Source organism: Sus scrofa, chromosome 5 (assembly GCF_000003025.6).
Source record: "Sus scrofa isolate TJ Tabasco breed Duroc chromosome 5, Sscrofa11.1, whole genome shotgun sequence".
In the NCBI taxonomy this organism is placed as follows: Eukaryota; Metazoa; Chordata; class Mammalia; order Artiodactyla; family Suidae; genus Sus; species Sus scrofa.
Window position 1 is genome coordinate 78,205,464 of NC_010447.5, and position 14,525 is coordinate 78,219,988.

Sequence of the window (14,525 nt, forward strand, 5' to 3'; positions counted from 1 at the left end):
ATCTGTGACCTACACCACAGCTCACGGCAAGGCCCGATCCTTAATCCACTAAGTGAGGTCAGGGGTCAAACCCGCATCCTCACGGATACTAGTCAGGTTCTTAACAGACTGAGCCACAATGGGAGCTCTCATTCTTTCATTTTAAAGCAAAAGAGGTGATAACATCTTTTCCCAATTTAGTCCCAGGAAACCTCACTTTTTCTCTTTTCTTTTCCTCTCAGCTCCTAGATTTTACTTAGGGACTGGACTGGACTGTTGTGTGCCCCAGAGCTGAGGCACTGGTGTTCAGTGTCCCGTGGGGTCCCCTGGGGAAGGCAGGGCCAGACGAGCTTTGGGAAGGCGGAGACGGTACAAAGACAAATGCACTTTATTGATGAGGCAACAGCATCATACAGGGCTGAGGCGGAGACCCCATCCAGCCAGGGCCACAGAGGGGCGGGGGTCCGATTCACATTGACACAGGCTGAGGTGTCCCTTCTCCTCCCCCTGATGGGTCAGTCAGTGGGGTGACAACCAAGGGAAGCAAGGCAGGGGTCTGGGATCTGGACTTGCTCTGTCGAAAGCCCAGGGCTTCCCCCAGGGAAAGGTCCTCCTCTAGGGAAGTGGGACATGGGGTCTGAGCTCAAGCGTGGTATAGCGAAACGAGCACTGAACCCTAAGTCCAAATTGGGGTGCAGCCCTGGGGCTGCTTCTAACTAGTTCCTTGAGCTTGGGTGAGTCACGCCCTCCTCTCAGCATCAGTTTTCTTTAACCAGGGGGTCGAACTGGGTTAGTGATTTTCCAGCTTTTTCTTCTGCTGACTAGCAGCCGGGCCAACAGGTTCGGCAGCTAAAATCAAATCCCACTTCTCCCTGCTTTGTAAACTAACAACAGCAATGATTAAGATATAGAATTTTCACCATGTTAAGTCCCTGGTCCCGTAAATCTCGCTTCACCTGTGGTCCCTACCACCGGCTAGATTAGCACGTGGTACCACAATGGAGCCTGATTCGGAAGACAACCCCCATCTAATCAGCATCAGACTGAGTCTTAGGACGGTGGCCGGCAGTAGGAACGTGGCTGCCAGATGGAGAAAGCACTGGCCAGGCGGGCCCTGGCGGCTGTCCCAGCGGTTGCAGTGGTAAGTCGTTGGCTCCTGGGGTCTGTAGTGAACAGCAGGTGCAGGGCCGGGGGCGGGGGGGGGGTGTCCTGCTGAGACAGAAACCTCCGTAGGAGCTGAAGAACCCTCTGTGATTCCTGGGAGAACCTTGTCTGCCCCCCTCCCACAGGCCTGCGGCTCACACCCCCGTGGAAGCCCAGAGGTCCCGGGGCCAGGAGTGCCCCCTCCTGAGTGCCTCTGGATGTGGGAAGGACCCACCTCTGACGTCACAGTGGTGCGATGGGAGCGGAAGGAACCAGCCCCACTCCCTCGGGCTGGACAGCAGACCAACCCGCTGTCTCTCACCCCCCCCTCCACCCCCACCCCGGGGGCCGGGGCACTGGCTCCTGCTTCTTGGGGGAACGGCGGTGTTGGAAGCAGGCAGTGGTGGGCAGGGAGGGCATGGCTTGGGCGCCGGGCCAGGTGGGAAAGACGAGGCCCTGCTGGTAGGCAGAGCGGCACTGCTTCCCCAGACTGTGGGGTGGGGTGGGGACAGTGGGCTGACCTCTGGGTCACCACCCTTGGCCATCCCAGGGTTAGGCCCCTTGGGTGCCCACGGCTGCTGTGTGAGGGGAGCCTGCAGCCGGTCTGGTCCTCTCTCAGGGAGCAGAGGTAAGGCACTGGCAGGGGAGGATGACAGAGTCCAGCGCTTCTCTGAAGCCTGGGTGCCCGTCAGTCTTGCCATGTGGGTTGTCAGAAGGAGAACTCCCGCCTTGGCTACCCCCTCAGATCCAGGCTGCAGAGCCACGGGCTCCACCACAGGACAGGTGAGGCCTCTGTCTACCACTCTTCCATGAGGCTGGATGTGCCTGCCTCCCCCAAATCCCCCCGCCTGGGCCCTGCTCTCTTCCCTCCTGGGCCTCTTGGCAGGTGGGTTCTGGGCCAGTGTCCCCAGCCGTGGGGAGGCAGCCTGTCTTACCACAGCTCCTTCCGGGGACAACGTTACCATAGGGATGAGAGGAAGGTGGGCACGGAGGGCTTAGGCATGTGCCCTTTGGGCAGCAGAGATGGATTTGTGACCTTCGTCACCCTGGTTTTGGTCATCCTTGGCAGTGAGTGTCCTGGACAGGCAGAGGGCCAAGGCCCCCTGGTGGCTCGCTGCCTGGGGACGGAACAGCGCAGACTGGCAGCAGGATGAGGTGGGGCTGTGGGTCAGTACGTGCCGTGGATGAGGCGGAAGAAGGAAGATCCCACCAGGCTCTGGACACGGGGGCCTGGAGTGGGGTGGAGGTACGGGTGTCTCTGTCCCTGAGGAAGGGGCTATTTCTCCTGCCTGCCTTTTCCCTCGGCATCACCAGCAGCCGCTTCTGGAGCAGCGGGGGCGTCCCCGGGTCCTCAGCCTCTGCCCTCTGCCCCCACTTGAGTTTCTCTGTCAAATAAACAGCAACTCCTCATAACGGAGGTCTCGTGGGAGTGGGAGCAGCCTGTGGCAGGAGAGAGGATGGGCCAGGCGGGGAGGGGAGGTGGCAGAGGAGGGGCTGAACTCCAGAGGGGGTGGGGAGGGCTGCTGGCCAGACGCCCACCCCAGGCCTGGGCGCAGGGCCCCAGAGAGGCAGCCCCGGCCGGGTGCCACCGCAGGCTGCCCTAGTCAGGAGATCTCGTTGCCAAACACCTCAAGCACAAGGGGTGTGAGCTTCATGCTGCACTCGGGCTGGAAGGAGAGGCAGCGGTACTGCTTGGAGTGCTCCTCGTTCAGGCTACGCAGGTCGGCCAGCTTCTGGATCATCTTGGCGTAGAGCAGGTGGCTGCCCGGGGGCGGGTGGCGGCAGCGGATGTAGGTCTGCAGCGTGTTGGACAGGCGGTCCTGGATGGCCTCGATCAGCGTGGGGTCCTGCACCCCGGGACGGTCTGTGGGCAGAGAGGGTGGGGTGGGGGTGGCACAGGAGATCTGAGCTGGGCCCCTCCCTGTTCGATCCACTCCCCTCATGCCTCAGCCCACATAGATGGACACCTAACCTCCGAATCCATCCATCACTCCTGATGGCTGCTGACCTGCGACACCAGAGTCCTCCCCAACATCTCAACCACTCTCTATTGCCTTTTTTTTTTTTTTTTTTAAATTTTTTTTGCTTTTTCAGGCCATGCCTGAAAGTTCCCAGGCTAGGGGTCAAATCAGAGCTGCAGCTGCTGGCCCGCACCACAGCCTCAGCAACACTGGTTCTACACCACAGCTCACGACAACGCTGGATCCTTAACCCACTGACCGAGGCCAAGGCTCACACCTGCATCCTCATGGACACTATGTCAGGTTCTTAACCCGCTGAGCCACAGTGGGAACTCCTAGGAACTGGCTGTACAATGGCGTGTGTTTGATGTCTCCTCCTACACTTGGTGGGAGAGGTCTGCGTCCTGTTTGCTGCTGAGTCTCTATGCCCAGCACAGTGCCTGGTACCTGACAGGAGCCCAGTAAATCACTGCCGAGGGAACAAATGAATGGATGAGTTGGGGAGGGCTCACTGGGCGGGAGGAGGGTGCCCAGGTCCTTCCCTCGGGCCCCAGCCCAGGAAAGCATCCCTGGATGGCAGCCACTAGTTTGTTCCCCAAACACAGTCCAGGGGGAGGCCTCACCAGTGTCTAGAGTCCCCGGGACCACAAGACCCTCCTCCTCAGCCTGTCTCCCTCTTTCCACCCCAAACAGGCAGAAGAGCTCAAGACTGACGGCATCCCGCCTCCAAAATCAGTCAGCTCAACTGTCCATCAGGCCAGATGTCCAGCCAGCAGAACATCTATTGGGCCCCAGGGTTTTGTGCCCTGACCTCAGGGGACCTCAAGGGTCAGGGAGGTCAGTCCAGTTCACACAGGCCTGTCTGTGGCCTGAGACACTCCATCTAGGAGTTCCCTTTGTGGTGCAGTGGAAATGAATCTGACGAGTAACCATGAGGTTGCGGGTTCGATCCCTGGTCTTGCTTAGGGGCTTAAGGATCCTGTGTTGCTGTGGCTGTGGTGTAGGCCGGCAGCTATAGCTCTGATTCGACCCCTAGCCTGGGAACCTCCATATGCTGAAGGTGTGGCCCTGAAAAGACAAAAGACACACACACACACACACATACACACACACACAGAAAAGAAAGAAAGAGAAAGAAAGAAAGAAAAAAAGAAACTCCATCTATCTGGCTCCTCAAAATCCCTCCCATGAACCAGCAATGGTTTCACTAGGGAAAGGCCAAGGCCAAGGGCAGTGAGGGAACCCTCAACATACACACACCACCCTGGCTGTGCAAACCCAGCAAAAGCCAGGTTTCCCTGTCGTTCTCTCCTTTTGCTCACTCCTCCCTCCAAACTTCCCGCTGGTCTTCAGTGGGGCTTCACCTGCACGCTCCCCACATCCCAGGTCCCACGTCCTCACTGCGAGTACCTGGGGAGACGATGCAGATGGCCATGAGCAGCACGTGCTCCTCCTCGTGCAGGTTCAGCTTCTTCAGCCCCACCTGGAACTTGATGAGGGGCTCGATCAGCTCCAGGCTGTGTCCGGCTGCGAGAGAGGATGGCCAGCTGCTGTGGGCACCCACAGGACGCCCCCCGCACCCCACATCCAGCCTGACATTGCTCCCTCGGATGTGCCTGGTGGGGCCCTGGACCCCAGGAGGGGTGGAGCTGGGGCAGGCGGAGGCAGAGCCCAGACGCACCTTTGGCCACGTCGCTGACTTGGTACTTGTAGTCCCGGCTGCCACAGGTCCAGGACATGTCGTCCATGGTGAAGGACTGGTTGGAGCGCAGCATGATGACCTCGATGGCACTTGACTTCAGCAGCACGATCTGGTCCTCAGCGGTGAGGTCCCTGCCAGGGAGGGGAGAGGTGGAGGTCAGGTTCCTTTACTGGGCAGCACCTTCTCTCTCTCTCTCTCCTTTTGGTTCTTTTTAGGGCTGCACCTGTGGCATATGGAAGTTCCCGGGCTAGGGGTCGGATGGGAGCTGCCGCTGCCAGCCCTCACCACTGCCACAGCAATGCCAGATCCTTAACCCACTGAGCGAGGCCAGGAATCGATCCTGCATCCTTATGGATTCTAGTCAGGTTCTTAACCCACTGAACCACAATGGGACGCCGAGACCTTCAAGTCATGTAAATTAGTGCAGTGTTTTGACAGGTATACACCTGCCAGGTGCCCAGCATGGGCCCAGCTCCTCCACTGAGGAGCTTGCAGCCTGGTTGGAAAGAAGAAGACTTGTTTCTTGAGGGAGAACAACTTGCGAACAACTCAAGACTGTGACCAAATGCCAGCTGGATCAGCTCAGCTACTCAGTGACTTTTTGGGGTGTCCCAGGTCTAAGCAGCCACAGCTCTTCTGGGGTTATGAAGAGAGAGCTTGAGGAAGCTCTCAGGGCCACGGCATGACTAAGGTGGTCTGCAAAACATGGTAGAGGAGTTCCCGTCGTGGCGCGGTGGTTAACGAATCCGACTAGGAACCATGAGGTTGTGGGTTCGATCCCTGCCCTTACTCAGTGGGCTAAGGATCTGGCGTTGCCGTGAGCTGTGGTGTAGGTTGCAGATGCGGCTCGGATCCCGCGTTGCTGTGGCTCTGGTGTAGGCCAGCGGCTACAGCTCCGATTCGACCCCTAGTCTGGGAACCTCCATGTGCTGTGGGAGCGGCCCAAAGAAATAGCAAAAAGACAAAAAACCACAAACAAACAAACAAAATAAACATGTTAGAGCCATCCCAGTGGCTCCCATGCTTTCTCTCCCTCTCTCTCCTGTCCTCTGGTCCTTCCCCCGAGTGACGCCCAGCATCTCTGGACCCCGTTCCCACTCCTCTGACTGCTCTGATTCAGAGCTCCCTCATGTCTTTCAGTTGCCTCTTACTAGAATCCTGGGGTCAAGTTTCTAGTGCACCTTTCTTACCGCTGCTACAGGAAAGTGTCACTCCTGTGCTCAGAAATCTGCACAGACTATCAAACGCCCCGGGCTCAAGCCCGTACTCCATAACTTGGTTCCAACCTGTCTTTCCAGACCCCCTTCCCATCGCAGGCTCCACCAACCCTCCCTTCTAAACTGTGGGACACTCCACATTCAGGTGATGCATTCTCACGCCACTGCCATGCCCTTGAACATGGGACGGCTCCCGCGTGGAGCACCTGTCTTCTTCTGCTCCACCTGGTCTTTCTGGTCCTGAATCTAGAAGGTCTCTCTTGGGTCCTCCACTCTCTGATTCTCTTCATCGAATGAGAGCCATTCCTTTATGACCTGCTGCACGTGGCTCGTACATTGCTGGTATTTTGCCCTTTCCCCTTCACCTCTGTCCTTTAGGTGCTTGTCTCTGAGCTACTTGAGGGTCAGCACCACCTCTTAATTACCTTAGTGTTGCCCTCACATTGAACGTTGAACCCTGAGCACTAGGAGAGTGTCAATAACTAGGTGTCGATGAGTCAAGAGGCTGATGACTAGTTCCATTATTCTGAGTCACGAGCTGGGCTTGTCTGAACCATGACAGGGAGAAAGCAGGGCCCACGGATTAAATCGCTTCCGGATTTTCCTCCCTTTCTGACTATATGTTTCCTCCTGGATATCCTGCGATGGGCTGTCAACTTCTGTGGCTGCACTTTGGAATATAAAAAAAGTGGGAAACGGAGTTAACAGATGTGGGCCCTGTATCAGCAAGTGATGGATGAGGAGGCGTGAAAAGGCTTGCCTGATTAGGATGGCCACCAAAGCGCAGTGAAGGAAAATCTCACAGTGCCAGCATTGGGAGGCCCCCCTTCAACGCTGTGTGGTCCAGTTCCTCCCTCAGCACTCCCAGCAGATGGTGCTCACACAGCCTGTGCAGGATCCCCCCAGGGCCAGGGATACAGCCACGCCGTGCTGTGGGTGAAGCGCCTCTTGGGCTTCTATTGAGCTCTAACCCACACGATGACACAGTCATCTTGCTCATAGTTCCATCCTCTCAAGGAACATAGAACTCCGACTTCTCCATCACTTATGGGACATTCCTCTCACCATTTAAAGAAAGACACTATTTCCTCTTGGCATCTTTCCTGGGATAAATAGCCCTGATGACGTCTTGCCATCCTTGCCACCTTTTTCTGGGCGCTCAGTCCACATTTTGTTTTTGTTTTTTTGGCCATGCCCGTGGCATGTGAAATTCCCAGGCCAGGGATCGAACCCATACCATAGCAGTGACCCAAGCTACTGCAGTGACAATGCTGGGTCCTTAACCCACTGCACCACAAGAGAACTCTTCAATCCACACTTGAAAAAGAAAAACTAACATCACCCTTCTTTGGGTTTTAATTCATTATACAGTAAAACATTCGATTATTAAATCTTTGCAGAAAATGAAAACAAATAAAAATTGCTCAAAACCATGATGAACATTCTGGTTTATTTTCTTCCTGTTTTTTATGCAAATCTCTCTCTCTCTCTTTTCCTTTTAGAGCTGCACAGGCAGCATAGGGAAGTTCCCAGGCTAGGGGGCGAATCAGAGCTACAGCTGCCAGCCTACACCGCAGCCACAGCAACGCCAGATCCGAGCCACACCTGCAACCAATACCACAGCTTGCGGCAGCTCTGGATCCTTAACCCCTGAGTGAGGCCAGGGATCGAACCCGCATCCTCTTTTTACTAGTTGGGTTGTTAATCCGCTGAACCCTAACGGGAACTCCGCAAATATCTCTTTCTTAACATGTAGGAGGTCACAGTGACCCTGTGTCTCACTTCCTACGTTAGTTCATGGTGGGTTGCATCACGTTATATCAACACACTCTATAAGTTATTTATCAATCTCCCAGTCACTTACTTTGGGGTATTTGGGCTGCTTTGAAGTTTTGCTATTATAAGTAATTCTGTGAGGAATATCTTTATACGTAACCTTTTGTTCAAGGGCCCCCTCAAAACGGATGGCCAGAAATGAACGAATATCCCATGCGTGTTTGGCCAGAGAGATTTCACTGGCTGCTGTGATCCAGACATACTCCTGCTATGAAAGCCAACCTAGAACAACCTCAAATTACTACCCATGGGCTGGAAATACAGGGAATTTCTACGAGCCAGCTCGAAGCCAGAACTGAGACTGGTGGTGGGTTGGGGGCAGAGGTGGAGCCAAAGGGGAATCCAGTCAGAGAAGTTTCCTGCTGTAATGGACACTGGCTCGGGCTCTGGGCCTCCTCCCTGGACCTCCTCATAGGTTTTCACCCCTGCCGCTGCTTCTGGGCACCTGCCACACGCTCTGGGAATGCGGGCTTGTCTCCCCTCCCCCATCCCAGGCAAGGCTTCCCCCCTCCCTCCATGGCCTGCATTCTGTCTGTGCCTCTAACAGGCGTCTCTCACTGCCCTAATCTTGTCACCACAGCCGCTCACAGGCCTCTCTCTTCCATCAGACGCTGACCCTCCGGAGGCCAGAGGCTGTCCGAGGCAGCTTTCTTCCCTCCCAGTTTATATAAGCAAGCTGATTGCTGGATCGATGAGCAAATAAATAGAGGAAAGGGCAGAGGCGGAGGGAAGCGCTATGACCCCAGGCCTTTGACAGAGGCAGGAGTCTCTGGGGATGGAAATGGCAGTGGGGTTGGAGGCCTTTAGCCCTCTGTGGTATCTCCTGCACCAGTCTGGGCAGTGAACACTGTGGTTCCATGCTCTGAGATCCACGACTGCTCCTGCACCACCTCCTCCCTGCATTTCTCTTGCGGGACTGAGGTGGGGAGGCTTGGGGGGCTGCCAGACTGAGAGGCCGAGGGGGAAGAGGTCGGAGGCAGGAGCAGGGCCAAGGCCACACCACAGGGCCGTTGACACCCAGCACAGCCCATCCAGTCCCACCCCACTTTGGTCCCATGCCCGCCCTGGAGCCTCATCCCACCCCGTACTCCCACCCCGCTCCCACTCTCCCACACAGAAGTCTCATCCTGCCCTCCCCACACCCTCCACCCCCGCCTCTAGGCAGCAAGATCAAAGCCACCAGGGACGCAACCACTGTTCTTTCACTTCTTGGAAACACAGAACCTCTAAGTGCAGAAACCGGCAGAACCAGAGAGCTGTTGGGCTGGCCCCGCCTGGGTCCTCCAAGGAGCCTGGGCTCTGGCCCCAGTCCTGGTACAGCATCAGCTCCACGAGGTCACAGAGCGTCTGCGTCAGTGTCCTCACCCCCCACCCCCGCCACTCCACCCCATCCCCAGAGCTCTTGCTAAGGCCTGCTCCACTTTTACTAGGAATCATTCCACTGTGGGACTTCTCAAGTCAGGCTGAAGCGAGAAAAGCCAATCCAGCTTGTTTAGATCGATTTAATTGATTTTGCCTCAAGAGCTGGCTGGCTCCAGCAGGTGCTCTTAGAGACCTCGTTTTGGCCATGACGGCACGGCTAGACCAGGGAACTCTGGTGAGTGAGGCCTGAAGGGAAGGAAAGAGATTTCAGCTCATCCTTGGGGAGAAGAAGAGAGGGGCAGATAGTGCTGCGGGTGCAAGGGTATGAGAATGGGGGCGAAGAGAAAAACTGGGGTTCCGTTTACTTAGCGGAGGGCGCTGCGCTGGGGTACTTTGGATCCCAGCCACCACTCAGAATCCCCGAACCGCAGCATCTGAGCTGGGCCTCAGGTGCCCTCTGGTCCAGCGCCCCACTAGACAAGGTGGGATGAACCCTGGGTGTAGAGCACTGCTTCTCCTTGAATCAGGATGGGAGCCGCCGGCTGTTGTGTATCCACCAGCACCTTGAAGTGTTTTTTTCTCTAGATGTTGACACAAAACGAGGCTTTGGAACACGAGCCGTCTGCAAACAGTAACGTGAAGAGTGGGGGAGGGACTTGGAACCTGTGCTAAACAGAATGTGTCATCAGCTCCAAGGAAAGGCTCTGGAGGGTAAATCCCAGGCCCAGTGCGATGCTGACCTCACAGATGACACCCGTTCTGCCTGCCAAAGTGGCCTTTGCTCCCTTTGCTGCAACCAAAACGTGCCACGCAGAATGAGCGGAGTCTCAACAATGCTGAACGTTTTTCTCTCCTTTACAATTTTTGCATTCATTCCAGGAAAGAGCACTGGCACATTCCTGGTGTTTGAATGCATGCGAGGCATAAAATAACACAGAGCAAGTTGTCTCAGGACAGAAACAAACTGAGAAGTACTGGGTTTAGCTCTGTGAATTACCATCGTCTAGCTGGCAATGCGGCAATTTAGACAGTGGCCGATGGCTTTCCCACACAGCAGAGAGTCCCCACATGATAAATGGTCCCTCATACTAGTTTTCATTCAGAGTGGGCCAATGTCAATCATTTTCCAGCTCCTAGTATTCTAGCACTGAATCTGAGCATCAGTCTTGAGGAAGCCTTCTGCCTCTTCTGCCACAACTGCGACTATTGCTACTACTGGAAATGATGAGACTATTGCTTGATATTAATTTATTTCTATTTCTCAACCACACTGTGTAAGTATTTTATGACAATGTTCTACATGAACTTTTAGAAAGAATGAAGCTATGAATATACATAAAGATACAACTGTCTACCAATATATCTGCTAAAAGTGGCAACTTTTAAGTATTTTTAAAAATATTTAGGAGTTCTCTTGTGGCACAGAGGGTTAAGGATCCAGCATTGTCACTGCAGCAGCTTGGGTCACTGCTCTGGTATACAGGTTCAATCCCTGGCCTGGGAATTTCCACATGGCATGGGGTGGCCACAAAAAAAAAAAAAAAAAAAAGAATATTTAACACTGCATGACTATTTAATATATTATATATGCCATTATTACCAAAACAGTAAAACATTTGAATGAATGAATGAAACTTGTATGACTGAATCTATAAGAGGGTCTTTTTTTTTTTTTGGCTTTCTAGGGCCACACCCACAGAGTATGGAGGTTCCCAGTTACAGCTGCCAGGCTAAGCCACAGCCACAGCAAAGCCAGAGCTGAGCTGCATCCAGCTCATGGCAACACTGGATCCTTAATCCACTGAGTGAGGCCAGGGATTGAACCTGCAACCTCGTGGTTCCTAGTCGGATTCGTTAACCTCTGCGCCATGACGGGAACTCCGTAAGAGAGGGTCTTGACTCAAGTAGAACTCCTTATACTTATCTACTTTGGCAAAAAGATCTCGGTATGATTAGGAAACAGCCTTGGATGAGGGATAAATTGGATGAAAGATGCCCAGGTTATATACGCCAGAAAGTTCGTCTCCCTCTAAATTACTTTACAAGTCTTCCTGCCCAACCCTGGCTAGGGATCAAATCCAAGCTAGGAATGGAATCCAAGCTGTAAGCTGCAACCTACACCATGGCTGTGGCAACACCAGATCCTTAACCCATTCATTGCACAGGGAGGGGATCGAACCTGTGCCTCAGCAGCAACCCAAGTCACTGCCGAGACAACACCAGATCCTTACCTTGCTATACCACAGTGGGAACTCCTGGACTGCACTGCTTAAATACAGATTCCTGGGCCTAACGAAGAGATTCTGATTTAGGTCTAGAGTAGGACCTGAGACTCTATTTTGGGAAGCAGTAGATTGGTAATTTCTGAGCCTTCTTCTGCCTCCATCTAGGATTCTGACTCTTCCCTGGATGTCCCAGAAGCTCCTTACCTGAACCCTGGGATCATCTTGGCAAAGCCGATGACCTTTTGGATACTGTAACTGACCAGGTCAGCCAGATGGGGCAGCATGGAGAGCTGGGACAGGTCCAGGGTCACAGAAGGGTCATCAGAGTCTTCTTCGCTCAGATCCAGGTGGGAGAAGCTGGCTGGCTCCATCGTGTCTGGGGAAGGATGAAGGACAAGAAAGAACTACTTGAGCCAGGCTCGCTCCTGCTGGGATCTGTGAGGACGTCCTGCACCCTGGCTGCAGAGCTGGCTGGGAATCCCTTCACGGTCGCTTCAGCCCAGTCTTCCCTCTAGGGTTCCTGTGTCTTTCTTCAGCAGAATGTGGTGGGAAAATCAAGGTCAGAGACCCTCTGAGATACAAGACTTCTGCAAGCTATGACTTTACCCAGTGTTCCTAATGACTTCAAATCAAAGATGGATTTGGACCAGCGTTCCCACTGTGGCTCAGTGGTAATGAACCCGACTAATAACCATGAGGACACAGGCTTGATCCCTGGCCTCACTCAGGGGGTTAAGGATCCGGCGTTGCCATGAGCTGTGGTGTAGGCGGCAGCCGCGGCTTAGGTCCAAGTTGCTGTGGCTGTGGTGTAGGCTGGCAGCTACAGTTCTGATTCGACCCCTAGCCTGGGAACTTCTGTATGCTGTGGGTGCGGCCCTAAAATAAAGCCAAAAAAAAAAAAAGAATTTGGACGAATACACTTGTGGAGAACAATGTTCAACCTCAGTAGTAACCAACGAACAGCCAAGTAGAGCATCTACTTTTCATCCTTAAACTAGAAACAAGTGCATTTATTTTTATTATTTTTTTATGGCCGCACCCAAAGCATATGGAAGTTCCCAGACTAGGGATTGAATCTGAGCCTCAGGTGCAGCCATGCTGGACCCTTTAACCCACTGTGCCAGTTCACACCTCTGCAAGCCGCTGCAGTTGGATTCATAACCCACTGTGCCACAGCAGGAACTCCACAAGTTCCTTTCAATGTTGATACCAGTATTTGTAAAGATGCAGGGAATCAGGCAATCCTTGTGCAGTGCTGGTGTACTAAAGGAGGCATAAATTTGTGTAAGTAATCTGGAAAGTTATTGGACCATGAGGGTCCAAAGCCTACAACTATGTACACACTATGACCAGTAATCCTACTTCCATGAATTCAGCACAAGGAAAAGTTCAGAGCAAGTGCAAATATTTAGCCACCAGCATGCTGTTCACTTAATAACAAGCTGGGAAAAAGAAAAATCCACGTATCCAAGGAGAGGAGATTTAGATATGTTATTGTACATTATACTGCAGAATACTAAGCAGTCTTTAAAAATTATACTCTAGGCGTGTAGTGGATGGCATGAAAATATGACATAATACACTATTAAGAGAAAAAAGCAAGTTGGCAGGCTAAGTATGGCATGATTCCATTTCTGAATATACATATGTATTAAAACTTGGGAAAAAGATATATCGTAGTGTCAGTAGTGATTATTTTGGGGTGGTGTGATGAAAGATTATATAATATATGTAATCTACATAATTTAGTTTCTATTTTCTGAATGTCTATAATGAACATGTATTACCTTCATATAATAATTAAAAAAATAAAAAATGTTAATTAGTTTGAATTTTTAAATAAACATATGCTACATTGAACATACCATGGCGGAGGGGGGAGCTCCTCAAATTAACCAATGAGAGGGAGTCAAAACTTCTAAATAAAACCATTAAAAGTTGAAGTACAGACCAATGTATCACATGCAGACTGGCCCTCATTGATTAAAATGAATATACCAGCAAGTAAAAGGAGCAGGAAGGTGGGTTGAGAAAATTAACACTGGGGAGAGGTTTCTACAAGGTGAGGGGCTCAGAGGATGAGTTACCCGTGTGGTGGTAGTGCAGGTGAGTGGACATGACAACCAGCTCCTCTGCCATCTCTGTCCACCTGGTGCATGGACCCTTCCCACCTACTCTGGATCCGGGCACAGACCCATAAATGAACCGAGAAGTACCCTGTCTGAGGGTTCTAGTTCCATAGAAGGGAGGGGGCTTTTCCATTCCTGCCCTCCCACAGGCCCCAAGCAAAGGGCAGTTGGGTTGGGTGAAGGATGAAGGCAAGGGCAGCTGGTAAGGCAGGAAGATAAAGAGGAAGGCAGAAAAGGACCATAAGAAAAAAGCAAAGATGAACTAGAAGGAATAGGTCATCCAGGGCCTTACTGGCCCCCCCGGGGATTGAGGGGAAGATGGGCTGCGGTGGGATCCACATCTCCTTCCATGCCAAGTTTCACTCTGCAAAGACACAGGGTCTGATGACTGTAGTTAACAATACAGTTTATTATATTTGAAGGTTGCTAAGGGAGTACATCTCTAAGTTATCACAGAGGAGAAAAAAAAAACAACTTTGTAGGAGTTCCCTGGTGGCTCAGTGGGTTAAGGATCTGGCGTTGTCGCTACTGTAGTATGGGTTCGATCCCTGGCTCAGGAACTTGCCCTTGGCTCATGCATGGCCGAAAAGGAAATAAAATAAAAATCTTTGTAACTATGTGAGATTAACTAAACTTACTGTGGCAATCATTTTGCAATGTATACTTCTATCAAATCATTATATCGTACACCTTAAACTTACACAATGTTATGTCAGTGACATCTCAAGAAAACTGGGGAAAACAAAACCAAACACCAAACAAAAGAAAAACCCCAAAGGCCCAGGCTCAAAATACCATTTAGAGGAACCAGGTCGCTCCCAGGGAAGGAGCCAGGGGCAGAAGGCTGGCTTAGAGGAAAGCAAATTGACTCTACAGGCAGACCCCCCACCACCACCACAGCTTGGCCTCTTCCTCAGTGTCCTCAGTGTGGACCCTCGTGTGCATTAAAAAGAGGTTGTTCTGAGGACGCC

At 52.6% G+C, this 14,525-nt stretch overlaps 1 protein-coding gene across 3 annotated transcripts in view; it reads right to left on the reverse strand.

The window, feature by feature from the left end:
* Positions 344-14,525, reverse strand: part of VDR (vitamin D (1,25- dihydroxyvitamin D3) receptor) — a 60,699-nt gene continuing 46,517 nt past the window's right edge. Inside the window, exons 5-8 of one of the 3 annotated variants that reach the window (XM_021091109.1) lie at positions 11,630-11,801; positions 4,765-4,916; positions 4,494-4,610; positions 344-2,986 (exon numbers count right to left, since the gene is read on the reverse strand). In XM_021091109.1, the coding sequence (XP_020946768.1) occupies positions 2,727-2,986; positions 4,494-4,610; positions 4,765-4,916; positions 11,630-11,801 (701 nt within the window). In that variant the 3' untranslated portion in view covers positions 344-2,726. 3 annotated transcript variants of the gene reach the window in all.